We start from the raw sequence: 24,667 nt of genomic DNA, 5'->3' as shown, positions 1-24,667 counted from the left end.
TAACATAGATAAACTTCAACAATCACAATGGAACACATAAGAACAAGGAACTTTCAGAACTGTTCTTCAATCCATTTATAGGGAAAGCTATGACTTGCAATTACAAAGTTCTAGCTTCAACCAGCAAGAAGCTACAACTTCCTAGTTTATTAGTTGCAACTGAATGGAGCTACAACCCCACCTATTCTCCAACACCCACTGGAAGGAGCATCAACCCTTGATCAGCAAACTACAACTTGCTAGACACTCACTACTTCAATTTTCATCCATTTACACACTAAAAACATGAATGCCTTCAACGCTTAGAAAACATTTGAATCTCTCAAGCACCAACACCTTCAACAATACCTGGTCACTGAAAACACCATACCAACACTTCGCTACAACAAAAGATCTGTCTCCAAAACTTTGTGTAAATTCTTCTTGCTTAGGCCTGCTTTTATAGATTTCTCTTTTTGCTAACTTTGGCTTTGAATTTTTGCATGAAGCCTCTATTTTTTCCTTTGTCTTGCTCATCTCTATTTTCTGGCCTGTGTTTGCTATCTCTAGGCTTAATCTCCAAGTCAAACTGACCTTAACTACCTTTTCTACAACTTGAACAACTTATTTTTTGCATTTTTCCTTTTTATAGGATTTAGCAGTACGCTTGTTATTTTTGTCTGCAGTTTGATTTTGGTGTAATTACCAAAATTGCTCTTAATAAACAACTCCTTCTTTTTGTCTTTAAGCACCTTTCCTTTCGGACCTTTACTTGCTTTTCGCCATAGGACTGGTCTCTGTGACCACGACCTAAGCTATCGGGTGGTTAGCCGTTTTTGAGCCCTACGCGGTCCTTTTTCCTTTTGTTAATGACTCCATGCCGTTCGTCATACCTCTACGTGAGGCGAACAAGGAACAACACTTAGCTACTTCCAAGAGCCTTTGCGACTCTTTTCAACTGTCAGGCCCATGGTCACTCCTTGTGGCATAAGGCCTGGTGTGGGCACTTCGCCCGTAGCTCCCAATCCCAGATCTTCTATTGAACTCAAGTCTTTAAAAGTTACGAGATCCCGAGATTTGGGGTTGGCCCCACTTTCTATTGTCGCCGCGCCCCTAGTCCTCCACCACTGCATGGGACGTGTGTCCAATGCTAAGGCTGAAGCCCCCTTTAACATGCCGCATCCTCTTATGCCTCACTATTGAACTTCCGGGGCACCATCCATCGATATTAGCTAGCCGATAGGGTCTGCTTGACCCTCTGCTCATTATATTCCGCTCTGTCCACTTCCATCATGTCTTGGTACTCTACAACCCGACGCGACCACCAAATGTCTAGAATTGAATCTTGTAGGCTGATCCCTCCGGGATGATGTCACCCTTGCCACGTGTCAACCTCTAAGTGGTGACACTTGTCACCCAGAAAAGGGCCATTTGGGTGCCCAAAAATGTCATATTTGCATGCCACGTGTCCACCTCCCATTGGCTAATGTTGACATCATCCTCTGCTATTTGCTGAGCCAATCTTAAGTCGCCACATGTATTTTTGGAGGAGAGACAAAAGGTCCTCTGAGCCCTGTTCTGCGAGCACTTTCCTTTGTTAATTCACTTTTGGCCTTACCGACCTTTTTCTCTGGGTTCGAGCCTTTAGTCTCCGACATCACTCTTGAGTGAATTGTGGTTTTGGGAGGGGTTCCCCAGGAGTAGCTCTCCATCGTTAATCTACATGATCAACTGTGTGAGAAACCACTTCCGGAACCACAAATCCTATCTAACGGAATGTCTCTAGTGCCCCTCGGAAAGGCGCCACGTAGCCCGACACTTTCCTCTCGACGCTTAGCCATTTTTGATTTTCTACTGGGTCAAAGCTGTCTTATACTCCCTGTTCTGTTTTACCTCTGGATTTTCCTTCCGGGTTCACCCTGAGCTGGCTGAGTGGGCCTCCCGCTCAACTCTTCATTGGTTCACGTTATGCTACCATGGCCCGACGTTCACCGCCCGACCCAACCCATTTGTGCACCAAAAGGATAGTGCCATAGTGAACTCTTCAATTTATTATCACCGGGATGGCGTCATCCTGGTCCTCCTCTCTCGGTCACTTAGAATTGGGCTCTAAAGTGATTTTGTCAGGGTGAACCCTCTGGGGTAAGCCTGCCGTGCTAACCTGTGTTGTGGTCTTCGCCTCTGGCGTATGGGAAGGCTCTCCGCTGTTGCGCTATCTCTCCATGTCAGCCCAGAGCTTCGCGTAGAGGCTCCACCACCATCTCCGTTGAGTTTGACATTTCTACCAACTTTGTTTGTGCATCAAAGCTCATCCAACCTTTGCTAATTTTGTTATGGAGTCCTTGGGGTCAACAAACTTTGATTGGATCTATCTTCTGATCCAGGAGGCCTTTTCAGGGCTTCTATATACCATTGGAAAAATATTTTAGAGCTTTGTCCATTTGGGTGACTTGCACCTGCACCTGATGTGATCTGCTGCTTGAGAATTGGTTCCAATGTCTCTACTCCTTTTTGCTTCCATTCTATCACGTTGCTCCATCAATCTTCTCCTTGAGACCTTGTTTGGTACCTAAGCTGCCTCTTGACTACAATGAAAACTTTGTTTCCATCACCCTGTTGCCATCAATGACAACATATTTCAACATTAGTTTCTTCTGGAGTCCAAAAAAATGCATTTTTCTTCAGTAATGTTGTTAGAGGTGCCACTCTTTTCCCATAATTCTTAACAAACTTATGGTAATACCTTGTCAACTCGAGACATCCTCGAAGATGCTTTAGGGTTGTGGGGATTTTTCATTTATTAATGGCTTTAATTTTGTTAGGATCTACCTTAACACACTCATGAGATACAATATTACCCAAATATTACACCACTTGTACCCCAAAGAGGCATTTGGAGGTTTTTGCATACAATTGTTTCTCTTCCAATAGTTTGAGCACCCTATCAACATGTTGCACATGATCCTTCTAAGACTTGTTGTAGATTAGTATATCATCAAAATATAATAACACAAATTTTCTAAGGAAGAGTTTGAAAATGGAATTCATCAAACCTTGAAATGTGGAAGGTGCATTAGTAAGGCCAAAAGGCACAACCAAAAATCCATAATGATTTTCATGAGTTCTGAATGTTTTTTCAGAGTGTGTTCAGTTTTCATTCTAAATTGATGATATCTTGAACGAAGATTCCAACTTGGTGAAGTAAATTTCTCCATGTAATTCATCCAACAACTCATCAATGACATGAATGAGAAATTTATCTTTAATAGTGAGCTTATTGATCCCCCTATAATCTGGACACAAACGCCATGATCCATCCTTCTTGTGTACCAATACTACTGGAGAAGAGAAAGAACTTTGGCTAGGTTGAATTATACACGCCTCTAGCATTTCTGCAACCATATGTTCAAATCACTCTTTTGGGCATAGGGATATCTATAAGGTATGATGTTTGGAGAAACACTTCCTGGAATCAAGTGAATAACATGATCATGATCATGAATAGGTGGGAGGCCTTTGGGAGTCTCAAATACCTTGGAATGATTGTCCAATATTCTTTGGAAATTTGGAGAAACAAATGATTTCGATGTTTGAACATCTAGTGAGCATAATTGTGAAATTATGTCTCATTGTTCTTTCTTCAAAATATTTTTCATACCATTAGAGATGATTATCTTCCCTAGTTTCCCTGCGATGCCCCTTAATTCATTTTCCTTTCCTTCCCAAGAAAATTTCAAGAAAATTTCTTAAAAATTAAAGGCTATCGTCCCCAAAGTTTGTAACCACTAGACTCCTAATACAACATCAACACCACCTATTGGAATGGAAAGCATTGGACTATTCAATACATAGTCCCCCATGCTTAGATTGATATTATGGCACTTCCTTGAGCAATTTATAGTTGTGCAACCATCACTTGACACTATGGTGTTATATATAGAAAGCAATACAATTCCTTGGCTATCTTATAATGAATACAATTATGGGTACTACTAGAATCGATCAACATTATTACCTTTTCTTTCTTGATATATATCCTTCTATCTTGAGAGTTTGAGGAGTGGTAATTCCTTCCAATGCATTATAAGATATGGTCATATTCATTTCTTCTTTCTCTCGGGTTGGTTTTTGGTGTATATCCTATTTCTTTTTATGTTCCTTGTTCATTTTCTTCCTCCTCTTCACAATCTCTGTAAAATAATTTCTTCTCAGCACATTTATGACCCTTAGTGTATTTGTTATCACAACTGTAACAAAGCCTTTTTTCTCTTTTCTCCTCTAGTTGTTGTGGTGTCAACCTTGTAGGTTGTGGGAGGCTATGAGCAACAAAACTTCCATCTTTATATTTGTGAGTGGTAGACTTCCTTGTTGCCATAGTTTTGCTTTCAACTTTTCTTGCCACTTTGAACACCTTCTCCAATGAGTTAGGTTCCCAAAGGCGAACCTCATGTTGGATGTTATCTTTTAAAGTGTCTATGAAGACATTAATCCTATGCTCTTTTGGAATATCATTTACCTTGATATTCAATATTGGGAATTCCTCAATGTGCTCTGTCATTGAACCCTTTTGTTTGATATTTATCAATTGACTAAAGAAGACATTTTTCTTTGTATCTTCATAATGTGATACTAATTCTTCTGTAAATTTTTTCCAAGTGACTTGATTTACGATAAAAAAACCATTGATACCACACAAACCGATTTTGTTCTAAATATAAAGATGCAATGCGTACATTTTGTGTGTGCGACACATCATGTAGATCAAAGAATTGCTCCATTTGTGGTATCCATGTTACCGAATCCTTGCCATCAAACATCCTCATATCGATCTATGGAATGTGGTTAGTCTTCAACCCACTATTGGAGTCTCTAAAATCATATTTTTGTCCTCATCATGATTTTCATGGAGTACTTTGTCACTACTAGGAATCATTTCTTGTAGCAACTTTGTCAAGCCTTCCTTCAAACCTTCCATTTTTGCTTTTAAGCCATCCTTCAAACCCTCCATGTCCATTTTTATTTTTGATTCTAAACCATCCATGTTCCCTTTTAAACCATCCATCTTAACATTCATCATCACTTCCAATTCATTTTTGGTCACTCTTTGCGAGAGCGAAATTTGTTACACTTGATCTCGTAATTTTGATATATCAAGCTGCATTTCTTCCTTTTTTTCATGCGTCATAGTAGAGTTTTCCGATTGCTTAATGGAAGTATCCATTTTCTTGTTGTGAGGCATATTGGAACCAAATAATGATATCTATGCTTTACTATGCCCTTGCAATTACTTCAAATTGATTTTTCAAGCAAAAGTTATGTAAATTTAAAACATATACACATTTTTATTCTTGCTTTTAAGAGCTCAATATTGAAAGTGTTGTATCACTGCAATTTTGGCTCTTCAAGGTCTGAAATTTCCTCAAGTAGCCCTTTGAGTCTTCCTTACAATGCTAGAAGTTAGACTGTGATTGGATTATTCAAGATAAAGTTATGCCCAATCTCTCGCGATGTCCTGATTATGGACTTCTTCAATAGAAAAAAATTGTACAAAATGCCACGTTACTGTTTCAACATTCATCTTTTAAAATGACACAGACAAACTGCAATCCATGCAGTTTCAGTCACTTTTTACGAAATTTAAATCTGATGCTCATTGAGAAAGTTATGATGATTTTGCCTAGGTCACCTATTTGAAACTGAATTCTGGAGCATGCAAAAACCCTAACTTCTTCAGACCATATCTTAGAAAATATAACGAACCAAGATCTAAAATTTTTACAAGAAGTTCACTAAGATTTTGGCTCCACGCGGTCGAAATTTAAGCTTCTAATTCCTCGAAGAAAAATATTTATAACGAAAGTTTCAAGATGACCTGCTTGAAGCAGCAAAACCCTAGAATCCAAAGCTCTGATACCAGATGTTATGCAACTAGATCACAAAACAGAAGAAAAGATTGATCAATGCCTTGAAAATTAGTCTCTTTGATGGGGTGACCTCCTCTACATTACATGAATGAAAAAATTCTTGGATGATACAAATGATAAGACCTCCTTGGTATATATAGGAGTCGAAGGGGTCACAATATAATCAAAGCCTACATAACAATAATAATGTAAGGGAACAACAATAACAATAGCGGGCTTCTATGGGGCACAACAATAACAATATGGTGGCTACATGGGTACAACAATAACAATAAGGGGGTTGCACTATTAATAACAATAAGTGGGCTACACTAGTACTATAGGGACCTAATAAGTTATGGGTACTACTTGAATCAATCAATATTGTTACCTTTTTCTTTTTGATATAATTCTTCTATCTTGAGGTTTTTTGGAGTACCAACGTGACCCAATGCATGAAATTATATTCTTGGAGCAATATCTTCTACCTCTAAATCTTATGACAGTTCCACTTCTTGATATCTTCATAGTCTATGTAGAATAATTTCTCAGTGCATTTATGATTTTTACCATACTTCTTGTCACCGTTGAAGCATAATTCCTTTTCTCTTCTTTCATCCATTTGTTGAGTTTTCAACCTTTTCGATTTAGGAAAGGAAGCTTGATTTTCTCTATAGGTATTAGTGACCATTTTTCTAGTAGCCAAAGTTTTTACTCTCAACTTTCCTTGCTACACTAGAAACATGCTCTAGGGATTTAGGTTCAGATAAACACCTCAGTTGGATGACAGCCTTTAAAACTCCCATAAATAGATTTAACAGATTATCCTCTAAAATGTTCTTTACTTTGAGACTCAACTTTTGGAATTGTTGAATGTTTTTGTAACTAGATCTTTTTGTGAAAGATTTGTTGATTGAATAAAGAATGTATTGCTCTTGATATCCCCATTATTGATTTTTATAGTGAAATTAGGGTTAGCACAATATTTCTGAAATTTTGATAATTACTTTTGATGTATATCTTCTTTTATCTTATTTCAATATATCATTCAAAAATTATACTTTGAGAATTCAACACTAAAACAATAGAGATCACAATGCACAAAAGAGAGACAAGATTTACCCTGGGAAAACCCACTATTGGGAAAAATCCAACAACCTTTTCAATAGAGAAATTCTTTCTCTTCAATAAGAGACACACCTAGAGCTATGGTCAAACCTGGTCTTTTCCTCCAAGTCAAGTCACCCAAATTAATATTGCACTTCATTCTGCCTGCCTGATCCAGAAATTTTGGCCTCCTTGCAACTGTCTAGTAGCCTAGAATTTTGGTTCCTAGAATCAATCTAGTAACCCCGCAAATTTCAACCCCCCTGCAACAAAATGCTTAGAAACAGTGTGAATCACAGAGAAGGATTTCTATCCACAGATGCGAGTTGATGATAGAGGAGAGAGAGAAACTCATCCATCTTTCTTTGTCCTTCTTCATCCTTTTTGACCTCCTTCGCTTGCCCATAAGCTACCTTGAGTGAGGAATGTGAATCTGCTAAATGAGGAGCTTGAGCCACCTTTATATAGTTTTGTCTAGGGTGAATAAACATGTCCCCTGGTCAGAGCCAACTTGATTTGGAGGGAAGCTGACTTGTCACTTTTTGGAGCCAAAAATTACATTTCAAAAATTCAAATTTACATCTTTTAAAAGTCAAAATGGGAGTTTGACTTAAGATAAATTTTCTTTGACTCAAGCTTTTAGAAATATGCTTTACAATGATAAATATAATTATATCAAGTGACCAAAAGTACATTATGAAGACCGACCATAGTTACAAATTCAACACCCCATCTTAACTAGGGAGCTATTCATAATCACTGTCATAAATGTTCTCATATTGAATAAATTTATCTAAAGAAAAGGTTACCATTATTACTAGCATCATCATTATTATTATCAGCATCCGCTAGCGGCTATTTTTGGGGCGGTACCAAACCCATGGCAATGTCATCAACATATCAAGACTCACTCCTCCAAAGAGATTGGTCCTTGAATCCCATGGCCACCACCGAGGCCAAAAATGTTGAGGCCCTCAACTAGTAAGCACTCACTCACCCTTCCTAGTGAGCACTTTGGGTCAAGACCTCACTCAACCCCTTCCTGTTTGGTGATTGGGTCTAGATGCTGAACCAGAACTCACTCCACCCTACCCAGTGTGTGATTAGGTTCCATGACCTCACTCCAACCTTTCGGCGTGTGATTAGGGTCTAGATGCTGAAGGACCTCACTCCACCATGTTTGGTGTGTGATCAAGGTTTAGGACCTCACTCTACCATTTCTGGTGTGTGATTAGTTTCCTCCTCCAAGAGACACTCACTCAACACTGCTTGCTGAGTCCTTTGGGTCTCTTGGACACATTCTCCCTTTCATGAGAATGTCTATCCATGTTGCAAACAAACAAACACTCCCTCTCAATGAGGGGTGATCTCCATGAGCCCCAACTCATCTTTGAAGTACACAAACTTGTCTCTCAGCAACGACTTTGTTAGAACATAAGGTGTTTTCTCATTGGTGGAGATGTACTTGAGCCTTATTTCTTTCCTTTCCACCATGTCATGGATATAGTGGTACTTGATCTCAATATGCTTCGACCTGTAATGGAATACAAGATTCTTTGAAAGCTTCACACAACTTTGATTATCGTAGTGTATCACCATCAGTTCCAATCTTGGGCCAAGTAGCTCTACAAACAACTTCTAGAGCCAAACTGCTTCGGTACAAGCCTCATTGGTTGCAATGTACTCTGCTTCAACAGTGCTGAGTGCTATTGATCTCTGCTTCTTGCTCATCCACGATATCATAGTTGATTCCAAACTAAAGCATACTCCCATGGTACTCTTCCTGTCTTCAACACTTCTTGCCCATTCTGCTTCTGTATATCCCTGAAGATGTACATCCCTATTTGCAACATATTTCAAACCATAATTCGTTGTACCATGCAAATATCTCAATAAGTGCTTTGTTGCAATCCAATGCTCATGTCCTGGTTCTATCTGGATCTGGCTCAAAGTTTTCATAGAAAAGCAAATGTCCGACATGATATTAACCAGATACATCAACATACCAATCAATTGCTTGTAAATAGATGGATCTATCAAACTGGAATCAAAGCATCTTAATTTCTTTGTTAATCACCATGGGAGTCGCCATGGATTTGCAATCCGTCATTTTGAAACAATGAAGGATATTTATCACATACTTCCCTTGACCTAGGAGGACTTCACCAAGTTTCTTTCATACTTCTAATCCCAAGTAATAGTGCATCAACTCAAGATCCGTCACATCAAACTCAAAAGCCAGTTGCTTCTTGCATTGAATGATAAGAGGCTTGACACCTATAAAAAACAAGTCATCAACATATAATAATAGGATCATAGGTGCACTCTTCACAACCTTAAAATAAAGGTTTGGATCTACTTCACTTTTGGTAATTCTCAGTCTTGTCAAATAACTATCGATACAAGTATACCAAGATCTTGGAGCTTGTTTGAGTCTATACAAGGCCTTATTCAACATGCAAACATGAGTCCCTTTTCCATATACCTTAAATCCTTGATGTTGCTCTATGTACACCTCTTCCTCAATCACTCCATTGAGGAAAGTAGTCTTTACATCCATCTAGTGTAGTTCCCATCCCATATAACTAGCAAGTGAAATAATGGATCTAATTGAGGTGTACCTAGAAATTGGAGCAAAAGTCTCATCATAGTCTTCTCCTTGTTTATGGGAGAACCCTCTAGCGACGAAGAATGCCTTGTATTTTTCCATGCTCCCATTTGCAACATGCTTAATTTTATATATCCACTTGGAAGTCACTACTGACTTCCCCTTAGGCCTTGGCACAATTTCCCAAACATCATTCTTCATGATAGATTGGTACTCCTTATTCATTGCTTCATTCCATACCTGCTTACTAGCTGCTTCTTCATAAGTGGAAGGTTCTTCATCAATGATTTTTGTCATGAGAGATGCATAACTGGAGAACCTTTTAGGTTTCTTTAGTTCTCTAGATGTGCCATCAGGAGTTACATGTCCTTCTACCGTTTTCAAAGTGGATCTAAGCCATGTTGGTCTCTTCTTGAGCTCAAGAACTATAACTGGTTCTGTTGGTTCTTGAGGCCCTTCTAGCCTTTCGGTACATTATTTGGAACTTGAATGTTTCTCTTGTTACCCAAAATTTTGTGGGTGATATCCCTAGCAGGAAATTTTCTCCAAGACTGTCCTTAGAGCCATCAACCCTTTGCAGACACCAACTAGCTCGTGGTGCCACTACTCCGCCACCTAAGCCAACCATGTGGTCCCTCACCCATCTCTCATGATCGTATGTTTGAAGGTGGGCCTCCCAAACCTAAAGGTATGCCTTGTAATTTAGTATTTGAGTATTATAGTTTACTTATCATGGAAACTTTTGGGCATGAATTGATGGGGGGATTTGGCGGAAAGAGTGGGTTAGGGTTGTGCTCCTGTCCCCTAGACCTCTTTTGGATGTTACCCTTGGACCTTAATCCTGTGGGATCTATTTTATTGAGCTTTGGGTTTTAGGGATGATACTTCATGGGAAACCCTAATCTTGGTTGCGTGGTCCCACTCCCTCATCCACATATATCACTCCCCCTCGATTCATTATCACCCCATTTCATCATTCTTCCCACTTAGGTCCACATTCCTTCACTGGGTTCACATAGGTTTAGCCTCCCATTCCCCTTACCCACACCTTGGTTCAAGCATGGAACGATGCCCCAGAGGTTGACGCAACTAAAAGAAAAAAAAAACATAATTGGCCACATTCAACAGGAAAATGTACCACAAAATGCGAAAGAATGTCGAGACAAACACATTTAGCACGTGGAAAAAAGCCAATGCATGAGCTCTACCCGATTCCCATGGCCATCACCTTAGTTCCTATAAGCCCTAGATGAGCCTCATCCTTCACTCAGGAACCCATGATTGTCCCAACCCCTGATGGGCAATGAACTGCCCCACCTCTAAGGGGGTATCCACTGCTACACCATACACATCATGCTTTATTCCTTGAGCCCCGAACAATGAATCAAAGAAAAATCATAAAAGGAAAAAGGCATACAAAGAAGGGTGGAAAAATAAAGGCCGAGGTATCTCATGCACCACAATTGTTCCCTCTTATACATTATATACCCAAGTGTGGGCTTCCCTTTATTAGCTACCCTTGTACCCAGACATGTGGCCCAGGATTGCCCCTTTCATTCCATACTTCATTCATCTCTTTATCACATGCCACCACCATTTAAAGGATGTACCTTGGACATACTATCCCCTTTAAAGGTAGAAACCACCTAATAGAGTACTTGGTTAACCCCTTTGGAGCTTGGAGATGTTAACACCTGCCAAAATCCCACTATGGAAGGGCAAGCCATTATGAAGTGCCCACCTGTTATCCATGGTTTGTAAGCTCTATAACTCGATTTATTCAGATTGCTTGTTGTACTGAAAGGCTAGGGGACACATTAGAGAAGGCCTAAAAGTCTAGTTACATTCCAAGGGAAAAGCCTTTTCCTAAAAAGCAAAGTGAAGAAGATAAGCCAAGCTCATCTCAAGTCCTGAACACTTTGGATCCAACCAATGTGGTGGACCAAGATTCATCTTTTGAAGATGATCAAAGTGAGAATGACGAGAGTGATATGAATAAGTAGATGAGCAAGACAACCTTCTAAGATCAAATGTCTTTAACATTTAGCTTGGGAGTTCATACACTCATCCTCCCATTAGTGAGGTCACAACCAATGAGGAGAAAGAAGAGCCTATTCTTAATGCTGATAATAGTAATAGAAAATTCAAAGGGGTGCAATATTCATGAAAGGACGATAATAAGGACCTCACAACCTCCAAGGAACTCACCAAAGATGACCCGCCTCCCAAGCAAACCACTCCTAAGGAAGTTCCTTCTAAAAATCCTTTTAAAAAGGATCCCTAAACAAAGACAGACCCTAAAAAGGATCCCCCAAGAAAGGAGAACATTAAGAAGAAGGAGAACGGTAAGCAACTTGGACTTAACATTGACTTGGAGACCACTATAGGGAAAATAACTATACCCGTTCCTTTGAAAGAGATTGCGAAACTTCCTGTCCAACAACAACAAAATTAAGAAGTTCCTAGGTTTCGAGGAGGAAGAATTACCTGAAGACTTACAAAACATTCATATTCCCGATTGTAACCTTGGGCATGAACCATTCATTCTCACTTCTGCTATCAATGACTTTCTGTTACATAATTATATGCTTGATTGAGGGGCCTCCGGCAACATCAAGCCTTTAAAGGTTATGAAGTATCTAGGTCTCATCATCACTCAACCATATAAGAAGGTGCATGGTTCAAATTCTAAGCCCGTAGAGGTGGAAGGTCTCATAAAGGATCTAAAGGTTTCTTTGGCTAGGAATCCCGATATATCCCTTCTCATGGATATTGTCATCATAGATATCCCTGATGTATGGGGAATGCTCTTGTCTAGTTAATGGGGGGCCACTGTTGGGGGGCATGTTCAAATGGACTTGTCATATGCCACTATTCCCCAACCTAATGGGACTCCTCTCATCCTCTATAGAGAGTTGACTTACCTTTCTCACGTGATCAAACCTAGACCAACGACATACTACGAGACTCATGAGGTCGAGAAGCCTTCTCCCATTCTCCCTTCATAAGAAGTTTGTATCCTAAAACGACCAAATCGTAAAACGAGCAAAAAGTGGAAGCTCAAGGAAGAATGTAAGGTCGGGGACTTGGTCTTAGTCGATAAAGACATGATGCCTGTCAAGATACATGGAAAAGTTGGGGAAGAATATTATTACATTTCTAAACTCAACGATGAACATTGGCCACAATTGGTTAAGTTGAGTCGTATCACCCCTTTCCTTGATAGTTGACATTGTACTATATGCATATTAGAGTAGGATGCATTGCATGATGATTTTCACATTAGAACTAATATCATGTGATATTCCTCATAGTAGATTAGCTGCATTTAGATTCAAAATTTGCATTTGAAGAATTTATTTTTATTGATCAGTTTTATGGGTCTAATCCAAGTATGTGCGATCATGAGATGCCGCGAAAGCATGTTGGCCCGTGTTTTTCATCTATGATATGTGCAGGTAACAGGTCTACATTGTACCAAGAGATTGTTGATGTTCTTGTGACATACTGTTCGAGTAGCTTTGCCCACTTTTTGAGAGATCACGTCCTAGTTGGAGCCAGATGTTACCCACCATTTTGTGGGTGATATCCCTAGGAGAAAATTTTCTCCAAGACGGTCCTTAGCTGGCAACCAACAACCCCTTGCAACCACCAACTAGCTCGTTGTGTCACTTCTTCGCCACCTGAGCCATCCATGTGGTCCCTCACTCATATGTCATGATTGTATGTTTGAAGGTGGGCCTCTCAAACCTAAAGGTATGCCTTATCATTTGGTAATTGAGTATTGTAGTTTACTTATCATGGAAACTTTTGGGCATGAATTAATGGGGGAATTCAATGAAAAAAGTTGGCTAGGTCTGTGCTCCTTTCCCCTAGACCTATTTTGGATATTATCCTTGGACCTTAATCTTGTGGGATATCTTTTATTGACCTTTGGGTTCTAGGGATGGTACTTCATGGGAAACCCTGATCTTGGTTGCGGGGTCACGCTCCCTCATCCACATATATCACTCCCACTTCATTCATTATCGCCCCATTTCATCATTCTTCCCACATGGGTCCACATAGGGTTAACCTCCCTTCCCCTTACCCACACCTTGGGTTAGATATGGAAAAATGCCCCAGAGGTTGATGCAACTAAAAAGTAAAGTAAAAGCATAATTGGACACATTCAACAGGAAAATGTACCACAAAATTCAAAAGATGGCCGAGACAAACACATTTAGCACGTGGGAAAAGGCCAATGCATGAGCGCTCTACCCCATTCCCAAGGCCATCACCTTAGTTTCTATAGGCCCTAGATGAGCCTCCTCTATCATTTAGGAACCCATGATTGTCCCAACCACTAGTGGGAAATGAACCGCCCCACATCCAAGGGGGTATCCACTATTATACCGTACACATCATGATCTTATTCCTTGAGCCCCGAGTAGTTAATCAAAGAAAAATAATAAAAAACAAAATGAATACAAAGAAGGGTGGAAAAATCAAGGTCAGGGTATCTCATGCACCACGATTGCTCCCTCCTATACATTATATACCCAACTATGGGCTTCCCTTTATTAGCTACCTTTTTACCCCGACATGTGGCCTAGGATTGCCCCTTTCATTCCCTACTTCGTTCATCTCTTTATCACATGCCACCACCATTTGAAGGATTTAACTTGGACATACTATCCCCTTTAAATGTAGAAACCACCTAACAAGGTACTTGGTTAACCCCTTTGGAGCTTGGAGACATTAGCACATGCCAAAAGCCCACTATGGAAGGACATGCCATTATGAAGTGCCCAACTGTTATCCATGGTTTGCAAGCTGTATAACTCAATTTCTTCAAATGACTCGTACTAGAAGGCTAGGGGGCATATTGGATCTTATGCAGGATTGCATATGGTCTCTATTTTGGGTTTGGTCTCCCTATACAAGGTCCTAAGTGTCTAGAGCACTACATTGACACATGTAGGGTGTGTGTGTAGAGAGCCATTGGTCTCCACAACAGTAGACGACACTCCATGGATCCCCATAGACACTCAGAAAATGCTAGAGATCCACCTATTGGACGAGGAAGATGCACCTGGTTCACCATGCCCAGCCGGCCCCACAATTGTACTATGCACTTGGGAGATGACCCAGGGGCTAATGTAGGCCTAATTAGCTATATCAAATTCATTAGAAGTGTATAAATACAAGTGATGTGAATTCATTTTAGCATCATCACTTGGGTTAGACTTGTATCTTTATAGAGAATTTCACTATGCTTCTTGGAGGACGAATTTTTGGATCATGTAATGAATTTTGATGTTTGGATTATTTTCTCTTGTCTTAGAGCTTCTTGATTGGCAAAGTCTTGATGGTTGGATATACTCTTAACACATGTAAGTGTAATTTAATGCTTTTTTATCTTTCTATTTATGTCATATACATTATTGCTGGGATTTCCCTATACTAGGGCTAATTCACTGCATCCATTTATGCAAAGTTGTGGAAATTCGGTTTCTAGATAGTGATGCTTCATGTATGGGCCATGTATTATGAATGAATGTTCCTAGAGATGCTTCTTCATTGAAATTCATCTTGATAAGCCATCTATTTTGCAAAACAAAGTATAATGTTCTTGAAGCTGCTTTTGTTGCTGCCCTAATGCCATGCAAAGTTGTCTTTAAGGCCTCCTTGACATAGAAAATTCAATATCCATAGTCATAATTACTCTTGACTCCAAATATCCCCAAAGGATTAGGCACTGGTCCACCATAAAGGTGATCACCTTAAACCTTATTTCTTCTCCTCCCTCTTCTTTATAGGCCTAGCCCATTAGGTCTCCTAGGGCATCATTTATCTCGCAAACCATCCACTTAAAAATTCGATCTCTTGGCATCCTCTGCGCTGGTGTGTCTCCTAGGTGCCCTACAACTTTGAAGAAATTCCAACGGTGCGATTTTGAGATATCTCAAGCCCTGGCCTCGAGATTGAATCTTGCCCTTGGTTTCGTTAGGCTAGAAACCTCATTGGGACCCTCATATTTCCTTGCACAAAAAATTCTTTTTTGGCCCCTTTCTTGCTCCGAAATAGGTCCAGTATATCATTAGTTGCTAAACCCTACCCCCTTGACCTAACCTGGGGTCCACTTGGTCCCTTATGGTCCCATACACCATTAAGGACAATCCTTTAAGGATCACTTGGAATCCAAATCTTCATAGTAACTTTAGGGCTTAGGAACCTCCATTATAAGATACATACCTTGAACCTAAACCTTGAAATTCTCCTTAAGCCCTTCCTTGAGAGCATTTCAAATTTGCACTTCGAAGAAAGCAAGCCACATATTTGAGCCTCTCTTGTGAATATGCTTCTGGGATCACCCCTCACCCTATCATTGATCCATCCATATCGTGATCCTTATCATAACAGGTGTCCTCCCATCAGTGAAAGTCCGTAAAGAGTAGGGAGCCTTGACCGAGATGACAGTGGGCTATTGCTCCATTATTGCCATTAACCTGGTAGCAACCCTTCAAGGATCCCCTTTTTAGGACCCCTGCTAGTTTGAGCGGTACCACCTCCCTTGAGTCTTCTAGATTTAATTCTTCCAAGGAATCTAAAAATACTTCCTTAGACCTCCAATATGCCACTTTCTCATCGAAGGTGATATCTCGACTAACCTCAATTTGTCGCTGTTCTGGAATGTAAATTGTGAAGAATCACTATATCCAACAAATATTCCTTTCTTTCCTGAAGGCTCAAGCTTTCTCCTCTTATATGTAGGAACATGAATATATATATGACAACCAAATATCTCATGTGCCTAACCTCTAGCTTCCTTTTAGAGAAGGCTTCTTCAAGAGTCATACCTTCAAGAACTTTGAGGACTTTGATTCTGAATGTACACAATTGTTTGTGACGCTTCACCCCATAAGAACAATGACAAGTCCAAATCATGCATCATGGCCTTGACAAATTATTCAATGGACCTATTCTTTCGTTATGCTACACCATTTTATTGTAGATTATAGGGAACAATTAGTTCCCTCTTAATCCCAACTTGCTTGCAAAAAAAGTAACAAGATCCTTTGAGGTGTATTCTTCTCCATTGTCAGATCTTAGTATCTTTATCCTTTTACCTATCAAGTTTTCCACTTCATCTTTGAATTCCTGGAGATTTTTGAATACTTCATCTCGTCTTCAAGAGATATTTCCATATTTTTTTTTTCCTTTACGCTGTGGTTCACGAACACCTTGGTCAGTGAGTGGTCACTACTTCCACAGGGAAATTTGGGCTAATCGCCCCTTGGCCTACTAGCAAGACCTAACCCTAAGGGCCTCATGTAGAATCAACCCTGTGACCTCCCGATGGCGAGGCACGGTTTTTGACCAACTGAGCTAACCCTTGGGGCTTATATATCCATGTTATATGGGAGAAGTCATCAATAAATGTCACATAGTACAACGAACCACAGGCATTGGACCACATACATCAGAATGAACCAAGTCCAAAACTTCCTTAGATCTGTTGTCACTGTTTGGAAATGATTCCTTGATGTTCTTCCCAAGAGCATAGCATTTGCATACACCATCATTCTTTACCTGTAGTCCAGGAACTCCTAACACTATTTCACTTAATTCATGAAATGCTCTGAAATGAAGATGCCCATACCTTTGGTGCCACAACTCACTTGAATATATTTCGTCATGTACTAGTGCTTGATCTGGTTGACTCACAAGTATATACATTCTACCACCATGAATCCAAATAATCCTAGCATCATCTATACTAGAGCCCTTTGACCAAACAAGTACTTTCCCATCCACAAAATCAACCCTATCTCCTTTATCTTCTAAACAAGAAACAAAGAAAAGATTCTTTTTCAACCCTGATTAATAAAGGACATTGTTGAGATGAATGTTGTTACCAGATTCCAACTCTATGGATGCCTTCCCAATTCCTTTGATTGCATAGTTGTTGTTGTCTCCCAATTCAACCCTTTGAGACAAATTTTTCATCATGCTTGAAAGATTCCTATGCTCTCCAGTCATGTGCCTTGATGCTCCACTATCTACCAACCACATGTCATCATCATCTGCAAAGGAACTTGTCAAAGCAGAAAAGTAGAAGAAATGTTTGTTAGCCTTTGATCTCTTTGGTTTTTCATCTTGTTCAACTTCTGTTGCGAAAGCTTGTTGCTTCCCTCTTTTTTTCTTGTTAGTGATATTAGTACAATCTCTCTTGAAATGTCCATATTCTTGACAACCATAACATTGTATCTTAGATAAGTCTTTCTTCTTCATAGAGGAAGAAGGCCCTTTTCTTGACTTCTTATGTTGAGGTGAAAATTATTCTTTCCCTTGTTCTTGAAGCGAGCTACAAGGGCTTGAACTTATTCATCTTGATGATCTCTAGACATTAATCTTGCTTCTTCTTGAGCACATGATGTCCATATTTTCTCAAATGAAGGAGCTTCTTTCCAACTGCTTATGCCTATTGCAAATGCATTCCATGATCTAGGGAGACCATTGAATGCGACAGTCACAAGTTCTTTTTCAAAGATGGTTTCTCCAATAACTTAAATTTGAACTCTGATTTGTGAAATCCTTATGAAATATGAGGCCACAGAGCAGTCATTAGTCATCCTTGAATTTCAGAGCTCTTCTTCAAATTCATGGACTGGCCAACATTCTTGATTTTTATTAGGGCATCAAACATCTTCTTGTAGGTATCATGCTTTGCAATGTAGGGAATGAGATGATCTCTAATGGAGTCTACTATTAGACTCATGACAGTAATATCATCCTCTTTGAACTTCTCTTTTCCAGTTGCATCGTTTGGTTCAATAGTGTTTCCTGTCATGATATCCAACACTTTGTTTTTGGAAAGAATAAGAATTATTATGACTTTCCAAGCTTTGAAGTTTGATGCCCCCTCTAGCTTGTTTCATATTTCATGGAGGAAGCCATAGGAGCCAATATACAAGGAGGACTTTAGTAAGATGCTCTCTCTAGGGCTTTTGCAAAAGTGATCTCAATGTAGCTTCCTTTCATCACCAAAGCTCTGATACCATGTTGCTTTTTCTAGTGCAATTAGGGTTAGAACAATATTTATGAAATTTTAATAATTAATTTTGATGTAGATATTCTTTTATCTTATTTTGATATATCATTCAAAACTTATACTTCAGAAATTAAACAGTAGAACAATAGAGATCACAATGCACAAAAGAGTGACAAGATTTACCATGGGAAAATCCACTACGGGGAAAAACCCAACAACATTTTCCATAAATAAATTCTTTTTGTTCAATAAGAGCCACACCTAGACCTATGGTCAAATCTGGTCTTCTCTTCTAAGTCAAGTCACCCAAATTGATATTGCACTTTATTCTACCTGCGTGATCCAGAAATTTCGACCTCCCAACAACTGCCCAGTAGCCTAGAATTTCGCCCCCCAAAATCTTCCCAGTAACCCATAAAATCCCCCCCCGTGACATAATTCCCAGAAACAATGCGAATCATAGAGGAAACTTCTATCCACGCATGCAAGTTGATGAGAGAGGAGAGAGAAACTCGACCTTCTTTCTTTGTCCTTCTTTGTCCATTTTGATCTCCTTTGCTTGCCCAAAAGTTGTCTTGAGTGAGGAATGCGATTCTGTCAAATGAGGAGCTTGCACTGCCTTTATATAGTAGTCTTTCTAGGGTGAATATACATGTCTCTTGGCCAGGTCCGAATTGACTTGTAGGGAAGCCAACTTGTCACTTTTTGGAGCCAAAAATTACATTTCCAAAAATTCAAATTTACATCTTTTAAAAGTTGCAATGGGAGTTTGACTCAAGATAAATTTTCTTTGACTCAAACATTTATAAATATGTTTTATAATGATAAATATAATTACATCAAGTGACCGAAAGTACATTATGAAGACCGACCATAGTTACAAATTCAACACCCATAATGTGCTATAAATTCCTCTGTAAAAATGGGTGAAGAAACCACAAAATCCTTTTTCCTTTTGCAAAGCCATTGATACCATACATGTTGACCTTGTTCTACAAAGATTGATGCAATATTTACCTTTTGTAAGGATGCCACTTCGTGTAGATCAAAGTAATGTTCCTTTTGAAATATCTGCGTTGTAAGATTTTTACTATCAAACTTCCTCATATCAATCTTTGCAACATAGTAGTTCCTTGGTGCTAACTTGAAGCCTTAATGATGCGGATCTTGGATTGAAATTTCATGATTGTGGTTCTGTGATTCAATATTTGTACTCTCCTATTGTGATAAATACTCCCCATATGTGATTGAGTCTCAACACCAAGTTTCTCCTTATGTTCATGATTTACTTGGATCTCCATATCCTTATTGGGGAGATCCTTTAATAGGTGGACACCTAGCATTGAAAATATAGTGAGTACCCAATCCCACTCTTTTGATTTATATCTACTTAGCCCAAGATCAACCAATTAAAGGATCAAAATTGAAGAGAAATGGATTCCTAAGCCACACTTGATGTGAGTAGAGTGTTCATTCCTATTTACATGTTATTGTGATGGTCAATAAGTCTTAGTACAACTAATCTCATTATGGATAGTGTATGTCCATTAATGTTTGGATAATTGGACAATTTGTTTGTCCCTATTCACATTTACTATAAGGTATTGAATAATGTGAGTATTCCTATGTTTGGTCTATGGTGTATTGAGGCCATTCCCACTACATATCTAGTGTATATGCATTTGGTGTAAGTCCTAGTTCAGAATAAAGTTATTGGATTGGTGATATGTTCTCATCCATTTTTGTTAATTTTGAATTAAAGAATGTCCCATTCCTCAAGAAGAGTGATTCCTTTCTCTTTTGGCTAAGTTTGTACTAAGGTGGGAAATTTTCAAGATAACCTTAGATTAGTATGACATTGTAGAATTAATCTAAGTTAGTATTCTTAGTCTAAATAGAATAATTAGTACAACATAGTGAATTTTGTAATTGACTAATGTTAGTAATAGTTGGGTGTATGTGAGTCGTGGTAGCAACTCACCTAGAGTTTAGGATGTGAGTAAGAATATGGAGGGATAACTACAATCTCCTATATTATGGGAGAATTCATATTGTATAAATCTCTACAAGAATGAAAAAAGTGCTAAAAGTTTATGTGCACATATGTTGTCTTTGTATTGTTGCATTCCTCAAAATTTTCACTTCTTTCGTTCACATCTATTAGTATCATGAGTCAATATCCAATTTGGTAAAGTATATGGCATTTTATATCCAATTCAACAAATGATTAATCCTAGGTAGAGGGAACTTATTCTTGAGGGTGGTCTTATTTAACGCTTTGTAGTTGATACGTAATTCTCCAAGTCCCATCCTTCTTGGAAACTATGATAATAGGTGAGCCATAGGGTGAGGTGCTTTGCCGTATAATTTATTGCGTGGTTGCAACTTCTTCTTCATTTCATCTACTTCAATTTAGGATTATATGTATAGTCCCATGTTTGGTGATAGAGAGCACTTATTTATGTTCTCAGGTGGTTACTATTTAGGCCCTTAAAACACTTATCTATGTTCCTATAAAATTTTCTCTCCCTAGTGTTTTTTCTCTTTAGTATATCCATTTAAAGATAAATTCCATTGATTCATTTCCTTGGTGATTTTGTTTCAAGATCATTAATACAAACTTACATGAGCTAATTTCTTTCTTGGCTTGGTTGGAAATTACTAGGGATATTTTTAATTTACCTTTGTGTGCACTAATGATGAAGAATTTTCTATTATTAACTAGGTGGTATTGGTTTTCTCTCGTGAAGAGTACATCTCTTATGCACATTAAGCGGTTTCGAAACACAACACCACACAGAACAAGTGGCACCATGCCCATCTCCACTTAATTAATGTAGTTTGCATCGATGGAAAATTTTATCTTTGCACTTCTTAGTAACTCTAATCTCTACATCCTTATTTAATTCTTCTAATTGCTATGTGCAAGGATGGTCATGAAACTCAAATCCATGCTTAGGACTTAGATGCTTTGCTATGAGGTTGTCTTGTGAACTAGAGCCAAAATAGAACATCCAACTTTGTATTCTTGATTTCAATCTTAATATGGTATATTTGTATCAAGTCTTTTCCTTATTTGTGATATAGTCTAGTTATGTTCATGTCACCTTGCATTCTAGTGAAGGAAATGTTCTTATCTACATAAGAGATGCTCTCTAATGGTTTATTCAAGCCCATGCCTAACGTGCTCTCTTTCTTGTCCTTTTTTAACTCTTATTTTGATTCAACGAAAGCTGTAAATTACAATACTTATTTTATTTTGACCATCTATGTTACAATGGTTATAGTGATTGTTTGGATCTTTACATCAGTGCACAATTGTGACAATCTTCTTATCCTTTTCATTCCACTTGTTCTTTCCTTCCTTGGAAGTGCCCCAATGATCTATCGACTTGGAACTACATTTTCCTTTTTTCTTTCCCATCTCCATATATTGTGTTTACTCAAAAGCCTCATTTATTCTTAGGTTTAAAAAACATCACTTTCTTACACAATTTTCTTTACCAACCTAGTACTTGAGGAGTACATCTAGGGTTATTGGGAGATATGGCCAACATAATATCTTGTTTTCTTAATCTATTATTGTACACTTTGCACTTGTTCCCTGTGGTAGTAGTTCCAACAAATCCATTTCTCTTCTTCATACCCAATAGGGTAAAACTAAGACTTGATGAGAGTTTTAAACACTTCCCACTTAGTTACTAGTGGATAACCCTTTATTCTAAGTATCTATGTGAGTTTTCATGCCCAATTTGGGTTTGAAATCCATCCTTTCAAGGAAAAATGATATCTTCTTCTCTTCTCCTACGTTATGCACATTGAAGAGATCTATAATGATTGCAACCATTGATTCAACTTTAGAGCATCAATATCACCTTGGCAAGGATCGATGTCCACTTTTACTTTCACTTTAAATAGACTTTGGGAAGGTGTGATATATATGTACACATACACACATGATTATTCTCTTTCTTGTACTCCCAATATTTAGTATATTGTATGTGAAATTATTCTATTTTATTTTTTAAATAAATTTCCACCCCTATATAACTTCCATAATCATTCCACATAGCTAGCATGCCTTTTCCACGTGAAAACTATTTTGTTCAATATTCAAAACAAATGCCTACTGATTGATTTGATGCTATATCAACATCTTAGCTAGTTCTTATGATTTTAAATATACTCAAAACATTTGTTTCACTAATTATGAATATTTTATAACCTTGTAAATCTTGAAAATAATTATTGAAATATAGTACTGAACTTCATTCTTTTCATTTCTTGCAGGTGATGAACATTGAAGAGATAACACACATTGATGATCCTTCTAGAGAGAGATCCATAAGGAATAAAAATGGAGATTGTAGAACTGATAATTTGGTAAATCAGTTACAAAATGAATCACAAGAATATGCTTCAAACAAAGGGCCAAGTTTGACAAAAGCACATATTTCCATACCAATGAGTTGTGATTCTAACATTGACCCAGAGGCACATGGATTAACATTGCAAGAAGTAGAAGATTTGGTTAGTCCTAGTCAAATAATTTCCATCTATGATGGGCATGTTACAAGTGGAGAGGACTTGCAAATTTCACTCTTTACTCATCCCAAAATGCAATATCTTGCTTCACTTATATACAAGGACATTTATGGTATGGAGCCAACTAATGAAAAGGTGCCTATGTATTTTGCAAAGCAATTATATGCCCATTTAGTAATAGGTTACCAGGTAGACTTTAGAAGCATACCAGAAGGGGTTCAAATCAGCAAATGTGATCAAGGGATACTTGATCAAATTTTTCATATTGATAACAATGATTATGGACACATGCCAAAACCTAAACTTGTTTTTATTCCACATGATATTGAGCAAAGGGTGCATTGTTTAAATGAAGAGAAAAACCATATAGAAAGTATTGTTCAAAGAGAACGCCGACATCTTCAAACATTTGTTCATGCATTTTGTGTTATAAGCGAGAGGGCACGCCAAGATATAGACATGGCAAAGAGTGGATTAAATGGTGTAATCAATACTAAAAAGGACTTAGAGAGGTCCCTCAAGAGTATAGAATTACAACTAAAGCATGCATATTTGGACAACTTAGACATGCTAGAGGCACAAAGAGCTAGGTGTGTTGCACAAGTAGATGATGCTATGCAACAATTAAGAGCTACAACTACATGGATACTGGAATTACAAGGCCGCATCAAGGATCACAGGGAACAAGCATTACAAATTTTAATGTTGGTGAGAGAAATGGAACAAAGGGGTCAACTATTGCAACAAGAAATTGACATGCTTTCAAGAGGAACACAGTCAGATTCATATAAGGTTAGTTATAGTCGATTTTTATTCTTTCCATGTTTGGGAGGAGCCTTAAAGTTACAGAATTTGGAACCCATATCATATGTAGACATACACAAACCATGTTGTTGTGTGTGCCTATCTACCCTACAACAAGATGGGTTTTATGGACTGCAGTGTGGTCATTTGTACCATTTTAGTTGCCTTTTAATTCATATTATTGGACAAAATAAATGTGTCACATGTAAAGATGAAATAACCCATGAGACATACTTGAATATTGGGATGGAAGATTTTATTCCTAATATTCAAATCTTAGATGAGGTAGGATTACCTTTAGATTGTACCCCTAAGAAATACTTATAGATTGAATCTCTCATAATAAGAGAAATGAGTGAATGTATTATTTGATTTGCATATATTTATGTTAAATACATATTTTACTTCAAATATAAATCTAAACTATAATTCCATATATATATATATTTCTTGTGAATTGATTTTATCTTCTAGTGAGCAATTGTCTTCTCAATTTAAATATTTTGTGCATTTCTCAAACAAACTTTTGATATAAAATATCTTCTTAGTCATATTCCTTTACGAAGAAAACATGATTATTATGTTCCCTTTATTGTATCTAAGGTAAATTTTGATTAAATAGTTATATTAGGAGATTAATACTTTATCAATATGTAAAAACTTTATTTTGTAAATGCTTTTACA

General features: G+C 38.1%; 1 protein-coding gene across 7 annotated transcripts in view; it reads left to right on the top strand.

Moving 5' to 3' along the window:
• The window catches only part of LOC149186094 (uncharacterized), a 207,288-nt gene extending 182,949 nt beyond the window's left edge, over positions 1–24,339 (top strand). For all 7 annotated transcript variants that reach the window (XM_089410893.1, XM_089410896.1, XM_089410891.1 and 4 more), the window contains one exon: positions 22,925–24,339. In XM_089410893.1, the coding sequence (XP_089267019.1) occupies positions 22,925–24,310 (1,386 nt within the window). In that variant the 3' untranslated portion in view covers positions 24,311–24,339. The remainder of the gene's footprint in view (positions 1–22,924) is intronic.
• The last annotated feature ends 328 nt before the right edge of the window (positions 24,340–24,667 follow it).

The sequence above is a fragment of the Pinus tabuliformis genome, chromosome 3_1 (assembly GCF_031772625.1).
Source record: "Pinus tabuliformis cultivar Carrire ecotype Pingquan chromosome 3_1, CPIR1, whole genome shotgun sequence".
NCBI lineage: Eukaryota > Viridiplantae > Streptophyta > Pinopsida > Pinales > Pinaceae > Pinus > Pinus tabuliformis.
This window is presented reverse-complemented; position numbering and strand designations above follow the sequence as displayed.